The sequence below is a fragment of the Paroedura picta genome, chromosome 6 (genome assembly GCF_049243985.1).
Source record: "Paroedura picta isolate Pp20150507F chromosome 6, Ppicta_v3.0, whole genome shotgun sequence".
Taxonomy (NCBI): Eukaryota; Metazoa; Chordata; class Lepidosauria; order Squamata; family Gekkonidae; genus Paroedura; species Paroedura picta.
Window position 1 is genome coordinate 33,018,151 of NC_135374.1, and position 15,360 is coordinate 33,033,510.

General features: G+C 44.5%; 1 protein-coding gene across 2 annotated transcripts; it reads left to right on the forward strand.

Moving 5' to 3' along the window:
* The first annotated feature begins 2,838 nt into the window (after positions 1-2,838).
* On the forward strand, positions 2,839-14,281 carry GPR161 (G protein-coupled receptor 161). Of its 2 annotated transcripts, none has more exons than XM_077342031.1 (6): positions 2,839-2,978; positions 4,066-4,477; positions 7,138-7,862; positions 8,308-8,412; positions 9,453-9,572; positions 11,021-14,281. In XM_077342031.1, the coding sequence occupies exons 2-6, from the start codon at positions 4,110-4,112 to the stop codon at positions 11,266-11,268; spliced, it is 1,566 nt and encodes a 521-aa protein (XP_077198146.1). In that variant the 5' UTR covers positions 2,839-2,978; positions 4,066-4,109; the 3' UTR covers positions 11,269-14,281. The 2 variants fall into 2 exon arrangements, with proteins under 2 accessions (XP_077198146.1, XP_077198147.1); XM_077342032.1 differs by lacking the exon at positions 2,839-2,978 and adding an exon at positions 3,104-3,255.
* The last annotated feature ends 1,079 nt before the right edge of the window (positions 14,282-15,360 follow it).

The following is a 15,360-nucleotide window of genomic DNA, read 5'->3' on the forward strand; positions in this document are numbered from 1 at the left end:
GAATGGGAGCCACTATCTGTGTCAGCGGTCGTAGAGGGGACAAAGTGCTGGAGTGGAGTGCATGATGGTTGTCAGCAGTATTAGATGAGAGAGGAAGAGTTGTTTCTTTATATCCCACTTTTCACTGCCCAAAGGAATCTCAAAGCTGCATACAATTGCCTTCCCTTCCTCTCCCCATAAAAGACACCCCATTAGGAAGGTGAGGCTGAGAGAGCCCTGACAAGACTGCTCCATCAGAGCAACACATCAGGACTGTGATGAGCCCAAGTTCACCCAGCTGGCTGCATGTGGAGGAGCACGGAATCAAACCTGGCTTGCCAGATCAGAAGCCGTCATTCTTAACCACAACACCACACTGGATTTTCTTATCATCTGTATAGTCATAACAACAACAAGAAGAAGACGAGTTAGTTCTTCTCTATCCGAAGGAGGCTCAAAGCGGTTTACAATCACCTGCCCTTTTCTCTCCCCACGACAGACAACCTGTGAGGTAGGTGAGGCTGAGAGAGCCCTGATATTACTGCTCAGTCAGAACAGCTTTATCAGTGCTGTGGCCAGCCCAAGATCACCCAGCTGGCTGCACGTGGGGGAGCGTGGATTCAAACCCAGCTTGCCAGATTAGAAATCCGCACTCCTAACCACTGCACCAAGCTGGCTCTCAAGTATGTTTGTATGTATTCAACATGAATACATAGGGAGGCCAGGTTCTTTGATGGATTTATGACCCAGATCAGTTTATCTAGACTAGATAAAATGGCTGCTTTGGAGGGCAGACTCTATGGCATAATCCCCTGCTGAGGTCCCTCCCCAGGCTCTACCTCAAATCTCCAGGCATTTCCCATCCCAGAGCTAGCAACCCTGGTTTCCTCCACAGGGGGATGCTGCACCAGTCAGGAAACCATTGCTGGGAGAAGGAGCAACTCAAGAAGACTCAAATCAGAGTAGGCTCCATTCTAATCTGGGCTCCAAACCGCAAAACCTCTTTGCGGTTTCTTTCTCTCAATGCACATCAGTACGACACAGCTGCCCAATGAAAATACTGTAGGCATTGGATGAAATGGATTCTTGTCCACAAACACTTTACCGGTCATGACCGTTTACCCTCCAGCAAGCTGGGTACTCATTTTACCGACCTCGGAAGGATGGAAGGCTGAGTCAACCTTGAGCCGGCTGCTGGGATCGAACTCCCAGCCTCATGGGCAGAGCTTTCAGACTGCATGTCTGCTGCCTTACCACTCTGCGCCACAAGAGGCTCTTCCACACACTTAAACTGCAATAAATCATCACAACAGACACCGATAACCTCAAATTGCACCATAGCTCTCCTTGCCCTCTTAGCTCTTTTCAGAATTGCAATTGAATTCTTCAGTGAGTTCTTCCTGAGCAACTTGCACCTAGGAGTGGTGTGCATACCCACCATCTTTTACGTAAGTGTTGTGTATGTGAATCTGCTGAGGACTGAGCTTGAGGTCCAAGGCAGGATCCTGGCAGATACAAAACCGGCTAATGTGCTTGCAAAGATCCTCTCTGCTGGATCCAATCAGTTTAAATCAAGTCGATCTAGCCAATCGTGTGGCTGCGGGAGATCCCTTTGTCTACCACATGTATATATGTTGCAGTTTTCTGCGGGGTTATTTGGTCTTGTCACCTCCTGCAACTTGTATCCACTCCTGAGATTGGCAATAAAGAGCTGTTTGTTTGCCCAGTAGCCTGGCATTCCATCCACGAACCTAGGGATATAACAATAAGGATTAAATTAATGGAAATATAAAAGGCAGTGTAAAAACAAGATTTGGTTCAGACTACCAAAAGAAGAAAGAGCCTCTTGTGGTGCAGAGTGGTAAGGCAGCTGCCTGAAAGCTTTGCCCATGAGGTTGGGAGTTCGATCCCAGCAGCCGGCTCAAGGTTGACTCAGCCTTCCATCCTTCCGAGGTCGGTAAAATGAGTACCCAGCTTGCTGGGGGGTAAACGGTCATGACTGGGGAAGGCACTGGCAAACCACCCCGTATTGAGTCTGCCATGAAAACGCTAGAGGGCGTCACCCCAAGGGTCAGATATGACTCGGTGCTTGCACAGGGGATACCTTTACCTTTACCTTTACCAAAAGAAGCAAAGCACTCAATAAGAAAGTTGTTATTTTGTTCCTTTTAAGTGTTTTCCTTTATTCAGTGGTGCACATTTGCACAAATATTTAGGGAGCTTAACTTAATGGGAACTTAACTCAAAGCTCCAGTGTCAGAATTAGGCTTTCCAGCATCCTTGCTTCTACTTTAGCCACTTACCCCAACCATCCTCCCCAACTCTGCAGAACCCCCAAATCAACCTTAAGGATACTGGAAACCTTGCAGATGTTTTGAAATCATATCAATTTACCTCCAATATGAAAAAACTTTGGATCCAACAAAGCCCATACCTGTCAAGAACATCTCAGCAAAGTCAGGTGGGCATAGGGTGGCCAGCTTCCCTCACCAGTGGCAGAGGGGGGGTATAGTTGCCAGCTCCAGGCTGGGGAATTCCTGGATATCTGGGGGTGGAGCCAGGGGAGGACAGACTTCAGTGGGATACAATGCCAGAGACTCCACTTTCCAAAACATCCACTCCCCAAAACATCTCCAGGGGACCCGATCCCTGTGGTCTGGAGGAGAGCTGTAATTCCCAGCAGTCCCCTGGTCCCACGTGTAGGTTGGTATCCCTCTGTGGACAGGGGAAGGGAAATGTCAGGACTTCATTGCCAGTCTTGTGTTTTCTTACAGTTCCTCGAGTTTGTTCGTGTCTAAAATCTGCCTTTCTTTTCGTCTCACTCAGTAGCGCGGAGAAAGGAATTGGTTGAACGCGAGGGGGGTGGGCAAGGAAGCAAAGTGTGGGGAGCCTGTGAGAAACCATTTCCCACTGGTGGCAGCCTAGACCGTCGCTTGGAACTACACCCAGTCGGCATCACCCCGCCTTTTCGAAAACGAATTTCGCCCAGCCCTGACCGGGTGAGGGAATCTGAAGGAATGAGGCGGGGGACGGGGGGGGGGTCGAACTGGGAAAGGACAAAGGAGCGGAGAAGGGGAGGCTTGTGGGGGGAGGAGGCAGGGGCGGAGTGAAAGGGGGCGAGGAGGAGACGCTGGCGGGATGGGAAGGAGTCGAGGAGGAGGAGGAGGGGGGCCGGGCAGCTTTCCTGGGACTCCGCGGGCGGCGACCGTGGGGGGTCTGGGGCGCCGTCCCGTGAAGGCTCGAGGCGGCGCAAGGGGCAAGGAGCTTCCTCCGACGGTGAGTGGAGCCCCCGCGGGAAGGGGCGGCAGGCGGCCGGAGTCTTGCTGGAGTGGCGCGCAATGGAGTTCCCTTTGTGTAAGGCGGGCGGGCGGGGATGCTCCTGCCCCGGACGGGCTCTGCCGCCCTCGGTCGCCTGGCCCCGGCAGCTGCCGCCTGCTTTGTCTCGCTGCCCCGATGGGGCTGGCATGGGCAAGCGGGCGAGGGGGGCGGCCCGGCCCGGGCGGGAGAGCGCCGCGCGCCGCCCTTCTCCACGCCTCGCTGGGTGGCCTCGGGAGAGAAAGGCTGAGCTGGAAGAGAAGAGCCAGTCCCGGGAGCGGGAGCAAGCGGAGCCTTTCCGGCCTCTGGAAGCGGCGGGGCGGGGGAGCATCTAGGACGGGAGGGTGTGTCCCGGGTTAGAGTTGCACTAAACATGCCCCCTCGCTGTTTGCCTGCCACAGCCATACATCCCCCAGCCATAAATTCCTCCTAAGGTGCCACAAATCCATAAAATATCGGACTGTAGCATGTCGCAGGCTGGAAGCATTTCCTTCAGCCTAAAGAACCTGCCTCCAACTTATGCAGCTCTTCCATTGGAGGAAGGCTTCAGGTTTTGCTCAGTGGAGGTGTAGCGTGCACAGGCATGTTCCTAAGCTCCAAAAGACTTCAGTGCATCAGCAAACCTGCACATCCATGGGGGTTTCTATGGGGGAAGCTCTTTGGGAGCCAATGCAGAATCTCCAGTATGCACGGGCAGCACATAGCACAGGCCAGCAATTGGGGCAGAGTAAATGCTTTTGTTTAACTTTTTAATGCCTTCCTTCTTTACAGGTGCCCAGCATGAGCTGGCCTCTCTATCATCCTATGCTCTGACAATGAGCATCAACTCGTCACTCAGCAATGAGAAGGCATTGAAGAACCTCACGCTGCTGGACGATGGGGCAGGCAGAATCACAGAATCCATCGCTATTATTGTCATTGCTATTTTCATCTGTTTAGGGAACTTGGTGATTGTGCTGACCCTCTACAAGAAATCCTACCTCCTCACACTGAGCAACAAGTTTGTGTTCAGCCTGACCCTCTCCAACTTCCTTCTTTCTGTGCTGGTGCTTCCTTTTGTTGTCACCAGCTCCATCCGGAGGGAATGGATCTTCGGAGTCGTTTGGTGCAACTTCTCTGCCCTGCTGTACATGCTGATCAGTTCTGCCAGCATGCTCACTCTTGGGCTCATTGCTATAGACCGGTAGGCTAATCTTACATTATGTGCTATGTGGGAGAGCAGCAGCAGGTCAGAATGCCCAGAATTTAGTGTTCGAGGCACAGAAATATGCTGTGCATCTGATAATACAATATGGCCATGTCATGAAGTTGTGCCTCATGGGAGTATTTATTGTCATCAATATGCAGCATGGTTTCTAGCAGACTTTTTCCTCTTTAGATATTAAGGTTGTGGTTGTTTTGGTCAGCCATTCAGTCATGTATGACTCTTGGCTAACCCACGGCACAGCCATCACCATGATCCCCGATCCCGCACTGCCTTGCCATGCAATGTTCTGGCTGGTGACCACCTTGCCTTCACCATTGGCAGCATCAGCACCTGGGTTCCTGCTGTATTTGCCCCAAGCACATCACAGAATCCAGGGCTACTTGCTGCAGATCCTTGCTCCTCCCCAGTCACTTGTTCGGTACCTTCCGGCCTGAGGGGCTCACCAGTGGGCTCCATATCAAAATTGCCTTCCCTTTCCTCTCCCCATAACAGACACCCTGTGAGGGAGGTGAGGCTGAGACAGCCCTGATATTACTGCTCAGTCAGGATTTTCTTATTTATTTTATTTAATTTATTTATTTGGATTTCTATACCGCCCATTCTTTACAGCTCTGGGCGGTTTACATGGAACATTATGAAATTTTTTACATGGAACATTATAATAATTTAATCAATAACATACAGTTTCAATACATCATAACAATTAAGTAACAACATAAATAACAACACTGGGGAGATCAAATTTGTTCAGTCATGGAAGGGCCAATTTTTTTTCAAGATAGGTTGCCAGGTCTTTCCTTAACCCTCCCCATTTACCCAGGCTTGGGACTGGAATGCTCAAGTACCCTACTGATGATATGCAATCAATAAATAGCATATTATTCATTAACATGGAAACTTTTCCTAGTGCTTTATTTTATCCTCTTAGGTTCTAGTATTTTGAGACTGTTTTTATTTATTTATTTATTTATTTATTTATTTATTTATCATACTTGTATACCGCCCTCCCCGGAGGCTCAGGGCGGTTTACATCATAACAGAGAACAATACATAAAACAGTCTGTAACATGTATAACTGATAACTAATAATTGTAACCAAAATAACAGCACAATATAACGGTATAACAATATAGTACTACAAACAGGTCCAGGGCTTATTGATGGGATTCTGAGGGGGGTGGTTTATTTATTGAATTCTGAGGGGGGGGTGGGGGGGAGCAGGGGCCCTTGGTCGCTGTTGATTACGTCTGGTCTCAGCCAAATGCCTGGTGGAGGAGCTCCTTTTTGCAGGCCCTGCGGAACTGTTTAAGCTCCGTCAGGGCCCTGATCTCTTCTGGGAGCTCGTTCCACCAGGTAGGGGCCAGAACAGAGAATGCTCTGGCCCTGGTCGAGACCAGACGGACTTCTTTAGGGCCAGGGATCCTTAGCTGGTTGGTGGTAGTAGAGCGCAGAGCTCTTTTGGGGGCATAGGCGGTGAGGCGGTCCCTCAGGTACACTGGGCCCTGACCGCGTATGGCCTTGAAGGTAATAACCAGAACCTTTAGTCTGATCCGTTTTACACCTGGGTCTAAAATTCGGTCTCAGCACTTTAAATACCTATTGTGCAGATATACTGGGTAGTTTGTATTGGTGTTATTTCCCAAACACAGTTCCAAGACCCCACACCAATGTGGGTTGTGTCATCCAAATGGCTTGCTGCCAGTGTAGATATATTTCACTGTTTGGACTAAAAGATACATCTCCATGGGACTCTTTATGCACCGTTAGCTTTCATAACTGCAAAGACAGTAGAAAATCTGGCTTACAAAGCAGTGTAAACCTCTCCAAGTCAGTTGGCTAAACTGGATTCCAAACATGTAATGCTGACTTTACTGGGAAAGATTCCACTGATATTGTATATGACACTACAAACATATGTTTTAAATACATGTATTATTACAGTGGGCCTTGTACATACTTGTAAACTGGCACACACACAATCAAATCGCATCATATCTCATGAGTCATGAAAGAGAGGTTTCTGTTTTATTTCTGAAATGTCATAAACAGACCATCTCCATGTATGGGCTTGGCCTACGTCATTCCGCCTGCAATCTGATTCCATGTGTTTCAATAGACTTTTTAAAAAACAAACGTAGAAAGTTTACAAGAAATACTTTCCAAAACAAGGATTTCGGGAGACCCAATAGAACAGGCAAATATTATGTACCAAGAAAAACTGTCAGTAATATTAGACCAAGGACACCACAGATTAGTATGGTAACAAGCAGACTCAGAAGTGTGACATTACATTTCAGCCAATGTGCCCTTTCTTCTCCTTCCAACAAATTGTCACAGCCACCCTCTTCCTTGATGCGATGTAAATAGCCCCATCTGAAATTTATTATAGTACATTCATATAAGTTTTACATAAACGGATGGTCTGATATCGAGTAATTACAAACAATAGTCTACTAATAGTATCATACTATAATCCTTTAACCTTGGCAATTTCACATCTTTTAATTTCCAGGTGTATGGTAAATTACCCATTTTGCTGGGTAAATATATCCAGACAGAACTGACATTCAATAGATCAACTCATTTATCTACTAATTGCAGTTTTATATATGCATATATTTGTGTTTTTCCCTCAGATACTATGCTGTCTTGTACCCAATGATTTACCCAATGAAGATTACGGGTAACAGAGCAGTTGTCGCCATTGTGTACGTGTGGCTACATTCTCTCATTGGATGCCTGCCTCCCCTCTTCGGCTGGTCTTCCTTAGAGTTTGATCAGTTCAAATGGATGTGTGTGGCTGCTTGGCATAAAGAGGCTGGTTATACTGCCTTTTGGCAGATCTGGTGTGCTCTGCTGCCTTTCGTAGTAATGATGATTTGCTACGGATTCATATTCCGCGTGGCCAGGATTAAGGCACGGAAGATTCATTGCGGGAGCGTGGTCATTGCAGAGGAAGATACCCAAAGGAATGGGAGAAAGAACTCTAGCACTTCAACTTCCTCCTCAGGCAGTCGAAGGAACGCTTTTCAGGGAGTGGTTTATTCTGCCAACCAATGCAAAGCTTTGATAACAATCTTAGTTGTGATTGGTGCTTTTGTGATCACATGGGGGCCTTACATGGTGGTAATTACATCCGAGGCACTTTGGGGGAAAAACAGCATTTCTCCTGCTTTGGAGACATTAGCAACGTGGCTGTCTTTCACTAGTGCTATATGCCACCCTCTGATTTATGGACTCTGGAATAAAACTGTCCGCAAGGAATTGCTGGGAATGTGCTTCGGAGACCGGTACTACAGAGAATCATTTGTTCAACGGCAGAGGACATCCAGATTATTTAGTATTTCTAATAGGATCACAGGTAACAAAGCATTTTTATTTATTTATTTTCACATTTATATTCTGCCCCTCCAGCACAGCTATAGATCTCCAAGTATAGTGTCATGCCCGCACCTATAGTTTATAGATATATATGCAGATAATGCATATAGGTGCAAAGACATGATTGTTTCCAAAAGGGTTTTTGTGGGGGAAACATTCATATCTCTTCATATAATGAAAAAGAAACATAAGAATTTCCTTGCCTTGGATTTCTCCTTTAGAGAAGGCATTCCTGCAATCACAATTCTTACATAAGTCTAATTTATATAAGCATAATAAAATTTTTCGATGGTTTCATTTATTGCCAGCCACTTTTGATCCACTGGCAAATGAATCAGGTTGTCAGAACAGGTTTGTGACAATGTTTCTGTTAAGATCCTCTTGCTGAACTATACATTGTTAATAATACTGGAACTCTTTTGCAGACTTGGGGCTATCCCCACATCTCACAGCACTCATGGCTGGCGAGCGACCCTTAGGACACAGCAGCAGCACTGGAGACACTGGGTTCAGCTGCTCTCAGGATTCAGGTAACTCTTTCTAATCGTGTTCCCAGCATTTTGCATGTAGGTGGCGAGAACTCTCAAGCTGCCTAGAGTTTTCTGTTTCTTGCAAGGTAAATTTGAGGTTCGGCTGAAGCTGGAGAACATGTTTTTGCTGTCAGAGCTGTGTTAGTTGTAATGCCAAAGCGTTTACATTTTAGAGGGAATGTGAGGAATCTGATAAGCATTACAGCGACTATGTCTGTCTGAGGAAAAGGCATTTAATCAATGGAAGGTTATACTCGAATAAAAAATTGTTAGTCTTTAAGGTGCCACAGGGATTTATTTATTTTCTGCATCAGATTAACACAGGCTACTCCTATGGGAAACTATAATTGTCTCCTTCTCCTATGCAGTACTGCAAACCAAGCTACAAATGCAGCCTGGGAGACTGAAAAAGATCCTAACTGGAACAGGAATACTGAAAGGCAGATCACAGCTTATAGAAGAGCTGCCCTGGGACCCAGGCCTCTTCTGTGGCCTTGCAATGGGCTTCAGTTCTGACAGAGATTTGGTCCCTTGTATGACCTAATATTTCACTGTACTCCTGCAGTGTGTGTCTGACAGCTATGCAATATTATTATTATTATTATTATTATTATTATTATTATTATTATTGAATTTATTACCCACCACTCCCTTGCGGCTCGCAATTTGTTTCTTTCACTTGATTTTTTTTTTAATTGACTAAATCAGTCGGGTCATTGTGATTATATAGGTAGATGCAATACTGACATAAACGTGCAAACCACAAAATAACTCATTTTAAACATGTGTTCTTGTTTAAATTCTAGTTATATTCTTTTAGATAGTTTTAATTAGCATTTCCAGTTTTTCCATTGTCCTAAGACACATCTCACCCGACCACAGAATGCACATCTTAGTTCTGCCCTACAGATGCTCCTTTGTGCTTGGCATTCAGTATTAATTCCACCCTTGGGCAGTTAAATCCGATGGAGGTTTGCATCCATCCGTCCAATAGGAAAGCTTTCCTAAATATACTGTCTCAAGCTCTGGTTTCCTTTTAGGAACAGACGTTATGCTGCTTGAAGACTACAGCTCGGATGGAGTTAATCATCCACACTACATTTATTCCCATCGGCGGCGGAGTTCTGTGACATTTGAAGATGAAGTGGAGCAACTTAAAGGTGGGCTTAGACTGCTTTTTGATAATGAGGTGTTACAAATATAAGAGATTTCTTGTTTTAATCTGTTAAGAATTTAAAATTGTATTGAACTCTGGTGCAAGATTTAAAGGACAACACAGCACTGCAGAAACAGCTTGGCACACTTGATGTGGAAGGGCAAGGCTGTTTACACATGGATGCTTTGCTCCACTTTGAAGTTTACTCAGAGCATCCCCATAAAGTTGTCCTCTGTTCATGCCAGTTCGGTTTTCCCCTCATTTGCTGCAAACTTTTCCAAACCTTATTTGATAAAATCTTTTTTTGAAGGATTGTTATCAAGCCACTTTGGATGCCATGTAGATGGAAAGGTATGTATTTTATGCAGGCTCCATCTATGTCAGTGCTATTTGCCTTAGCCCTGTGATTACCATTCTTCTCCCTATATACACTGGAGGGATTTTTCAGATTAAAAAAAAAGAATCACTTGTTAGATCACTGTAGGATCACTGTTACAACACTTTAGTACGATGAACTACTTATCCCCAAGTTCTTTAAAAAAGAAACAAAAACTTCTGGTCCTTTTCTTCAAGGAGATTTAAAGGGCGAGATGACCAGGTATAACTTTAGGATCGCACTGTAGATTCCCCAACTTATAGTTAGCCTTTAGAGCAGCGGTTTGGGAGGGGGGAAAGAATACAGATTAGGGTCACAGAATTGGGAAAGGAAGAATTTCGCCCTCGCATGCTTTTAGCCCAGTGACCCTGGTTTCCTGGATAGTTCCGCCGCCATCAGGTGGGGTGGGTTGGGGATTGTTCTTAGGTGTTTTATGTATTAGGGGTTTTATGGGGTTTTTACATGTTATCCGCCGCGAGCCTCAAGGGAACGGCGGGTTAGAAATCCAATAATAATAAGAAATAGGGAAAGATCGGACAGATGGTGACTGTCTTGTTTCCCCCCCCCCTCTATTTTGGCTAAAAGTACCTTTTGGGCAGGTCATTTTTAACTCTGAATGTGCAACAAGGGAAGAACAACCTGGTTCCTATCTATATCACCCATAGCTATTTTTTCAAGACTAGACTACACATCAGAGGCTTCCCCAAGGCAACATGTCATTTGATCAAAGCTAGTTTCCTCTTGTTCTAAAGCTTTCTAAATAGAAGACTTTTAGGGTCTTATTGTTAGCTAGCTAAATGTTGCTATAGTGGCTTCAGCATGTAAGATCTGCATCCTTGGTATATAGCTGCCATTGTCAAGCTAATGACAATGCACTATAGGGCGCATTCCCATGCTTGGATCACATCTCCATTTAGAATTACCATGCTATTCCATGTGGAATCCTGACCTCCACACTGATAGGTGTACGAGTGTGTGTATCACGCATGTAAAGTCATTTGTTGTTTACAAAAGCTAAATCCATTCCCCTAGTATAGTGTTATGTTACCCTCTCTGTGTGGTTGTACTTTCTTCAGACACTGCAAAGAATTCTGTTCTCCACGTAAAAGCGGAAGTCCATAAATCTATAGACAGCTATGCAGCCAGCTTGGCTAGAGCAATTGAAGCGGATGTGAGGATTGCCTTGTTTGGAGGAGATGCTCTACCCGGCTCTTTGTTTCCAGCGCGGACTGTGGTGGGGAGCAACGCATGCGCACGGCGTGGGGGCAGGGCCCACATTGGCCCAAGGCTGCAGCTGCAAAGCATTGAAGAAGGGAGTGCTTAAAATCACCTAAATAAGGAAGGAACCTACAAAACCACTAAAGACAACACAGAGCTGATTTCACTTTGGGAAAAAAAAGAACACTTTTATCAAGGACATTTGAAAATACCTGAAGACTTGCCTTATGCAGTATTAGAATAGGCCACTATGTGGCTGAATGTCTAAGAAGCAACAGAACTGTTGTTTGTTTTTAAGATGGGAGGAATTAGAAACAAGCAAAAGGCCAACGACAGATTTATTAATGAACTTAAAATTGTCTTCCCACTCTAATGGTGCAATCCTAAGAATGCGTTCATGTAAGTAGACCCCATTTCATAGATCTCACTAGGATTCTGAATAGACCTGCTAAGGATTGCACTGACACAACTTCTTGCAGTGTTCTCTTCCTCCTTGCTTCTCTAGCCGCTGAGATCATCCATTTTCAAGACCGCTTCTCTCTCCAAGCCCCACAAATTACAAAAATGCTTTCATTTTGTTCCAAACAGGAGTCCAGTGGCACCCTAAAACTTAACAAGATGTCCTTTGTGAATCAGAGCTCGCTTCATCGGATGTGTAGATGGTGTTAAGGTGTAATTAAGGTGTAATTAAGGTGTAATTGGACTCCTGTTAAATTTTGCTACTAGACACTAACATGGCTGCTGTTCTAGAATTTTAGCTCTAAATAGGAAAAGTATCACAAAGGGAAAGGGGAGTAATTTATATAAGTATTTGTTACTTACCTGATTGGACAAAAGAATAAAGCAGAATTTCCTGCTTAGAAAGGTGTGTTTGAATCAACATTATATCTCGGGGATTGCAACTAGGGCTCATGACCTGGGTGCTATACTTGATGGAGGTGCACTGGGCACCGACAAGCCCCCTGTGGGTGGTGGAAGCCCTGCATCCTGACCAGCCCGCACCCGATATCCATCCCAAGAGGCGAAGGATGGCTCAGTGGCATGCACAATGACTGCTGATGGCTTGGATGGATCTGAGGATGGGTGCAGCAGGTGCTTGTGAGGTGCAATGCCCAACAGCAGCCCAGTGCAAACTCTCGCAGCCTTCCCTTTGGCACAGGCATTGGTACGAGCTGCTCCCCTCGGCGGTTGCCAGTTGCCCATCCCAACTTCCTGAGTGGCTGGCGTGAGCCAAGGGATTCACAATCTGAGGCAGCGGGTCCATCCTCAGTGGGAGGGAGTGATTTGCAGAAAATATTTTTCTGCAGAACTCCCACCATGTCCATCATGCACTTTGGTTTAGTTAATATGTTACATCTGAACTTGTTGTTTTTGTCAAGTGTTTTATTTGAAGATGAACTGCACACATAGGTTTTCCTGAAGCAAAAACAAATAGGGTAAAGTAGATATTTGAAGCACTGAACTGGAATTCTTTAAGTTGCAACATCGGAACATCCATAATACATTTTACTGCTGTACTTGAAGGTCTTTCATGTGCTGCCATAGTTACATGTGTGTTTGATAGTGCTTAATCTAGCATTAAGGAAGTTTATCTGAAAATTTCTACCCCTGCTGTTCAAATGAATCCCTTCTTTAGTTCAAGGAAAGCTTAAACCTTTTTGCTGTGTCACTGTTTAGCTATCCTTATACACATGAGCTTTGAAGAGAAAAAAAAGATGAGCTTTATTCTCACAATACTGTAATTACAAGGAATTAGCTGTACATCAGCTGGGTGCAAGTGAAACCTTGCAGTGCCATCCTAAGCAAAGTTAATCTTTCTAAGTCCATTGACTCAAATAGATTTATAAGGGTATAACTGTTTAGGGTTAGACCCTCAAATTCTCTTTGTTTGTTCCATCAGCCTAAATGGAAATTATCTATATACCTGTTTACATCATATGGGATGGATTTTGAGGATTACTGGCTTAATCTAGCCTGGGCACCCTGTGCCCTGTGTGCCTGCCCTGTGTCTGCCACCCATGACACTTCTGTGCCAATTACCAGCCATCTTCTATTAGCCACAAAGTACTATGAACTTTTTAAAGCCTGAAAGTGACATAAATGCTGCACATGTCACTTCTGTAAGGCGCAATGTGCAGTCCCTTTCTGTTGGCTTTAAAGAGCTGTCCTAGCTTTGGGTTGGGTTCTGCATCTGAAAAAAAAAGGCAACAGGCCTGAATGGTGCTTTGTATTTTAAGCAGGTGTGCTGTCTGCTTCTGGTTTTAATTTGAAAGTCTGTCATTCGTTAAAGGTTTGGCAAGAGATAGAGGACCTGATACATTGGGAGTTCTGTGGATGGAGCTCCTAGCACTTTTTAAAACCTAATCAGCAGGCATTTGAGGACCCAGATGGGACTGGAACCACCACATGAGATTACGATAGCAGGAGTCAAAATTTTGCATGGACCTTTTTGCTGGACTGTCTGTCCACATTATGTTTACAACAGGGTGACTGGGATAATAGTAGCCTTGAAATGTCAGCATGTTCTGCAGGGCAGCCAAATAGCCTTGGCAGATGGGTTCAATCCATTCCACTAAGGCTTCTTTCATCACAGGAAGTTTAGCAAAAAGGAGTGATCCATCTCCGCGTTTAAACGTTCCCGTGAATGCTGTTTCTACTTTTTGTACTCACATCTTCCGCTGTTGTAAATACCCATGTCTTCCAAAGATCAATGAATAACTACCCAAAGTAGTTTTCATCTCCAGGATACTGCAATTTCTCACAAATGGTGGTGCCACTTAAAGCAATCTAACCCATTTAAACTAAAACCATTTCCCCCTTAAAGACAGAAGAAGCTGTCCTCCGTATTTTAAAGATGAATCCTTGAAAATAATGCGGATGGTTATTCTGACCTTACTGCTATAGTGGGGAAAAGACGGAAGAAATAGAGTCAGTGTCATTATATCACAAGACATTTTGGGGATGTTCATGGTACTCCGTTACTAGGCACAAAACTAAGATTGTATTCTCATAGAGAAGCCCTATATGCTACATATTACTTTTGTATTTCTTTCCCAAGTTTTAGAATGAGATGTGACTTTCTATATTCATTCTCTAAAAATAAAAATATTTGAAGACTGCATTTTTTTCAATCTGAAGTATGACAGTATATTCTAAACATTGGCAGAATACTTTAAGCAAGGTCTGGTTAGGTTACTTAAGAGCATGATATGGTTATTATTTACTTATTGTGTGGCATGCATACAGTATAGCCAGATCCTAGAACTGTCTAGCCAGGACTGCCCCTGCTTCACTTCCAAGATCTGATGAGATTAGGCTATCCTGGGCTATCCAGGTCAGGGCTCATGGCATTGTAAGAGAGTTCGAGCAGACCAATCACCTCCCTTATCTCAACTGACCTCAACATTCTGTCCTCTGAAGAGCAATGACAATACACATTCCTTGTGAGGGTATTTTTCTTTCTTGGGGAGGAGCTTTTTTGTTTATAAAAATGCCTCCCCCCAATAAGCCCTCAGCTTGAGCACAGGCTAATTTTCCCATCCCCTTTTTCAGCATTCCACATCTCAAGTGTGCACCACATTTGTTAAGCGGTTAGTTTTTCTTTCGATACAGGCATATTTTTCCCTGCATACCTGCAGAGTCAGCAAATAGATGTAGTGTCTAGCTTTCCTGCTTTCATGACTTTTTAATGAATGGTTTTACATAGTTATATTTTACACTTGCTAAATTTTATTAATGACCCCACTGATTACCATTAATGAGCCTCATGAAAGATTTCACTATTTTGTGAAGCTCTGTGTTGGCCTCATCACTCAGGGAAGGAGTTGGAATTATGGCCAAGGAAACAGGAATCTGCCTTTGCTTATGAGGAGAGTGATGTTTACCTAGAGCGAGTAGAATCTTGACTTTTATGGTCTCACTGTCAAACTTCAACTCTTGCTAATATGTCATCTTATAATGATTGGCCGAGAGCCATTCAGCCATGATTCCTATCCCTCTTAGCACAGTAGTAGTAATCTTAAGTTTATATTTTGACTTTGTATTTAAAATAAGGAATGGTTCCAGCTGTCAAGTGTTAAGAGCTGGATGAGTGCTGGAGGGGTTCCAAAAATCACGCATGAAGATCCAAGACTGTTTCTGATTATTTTTCCATTTATTTTTCCATTCCAAGAAAGCAGCAAAGGTAATTCTCAATATA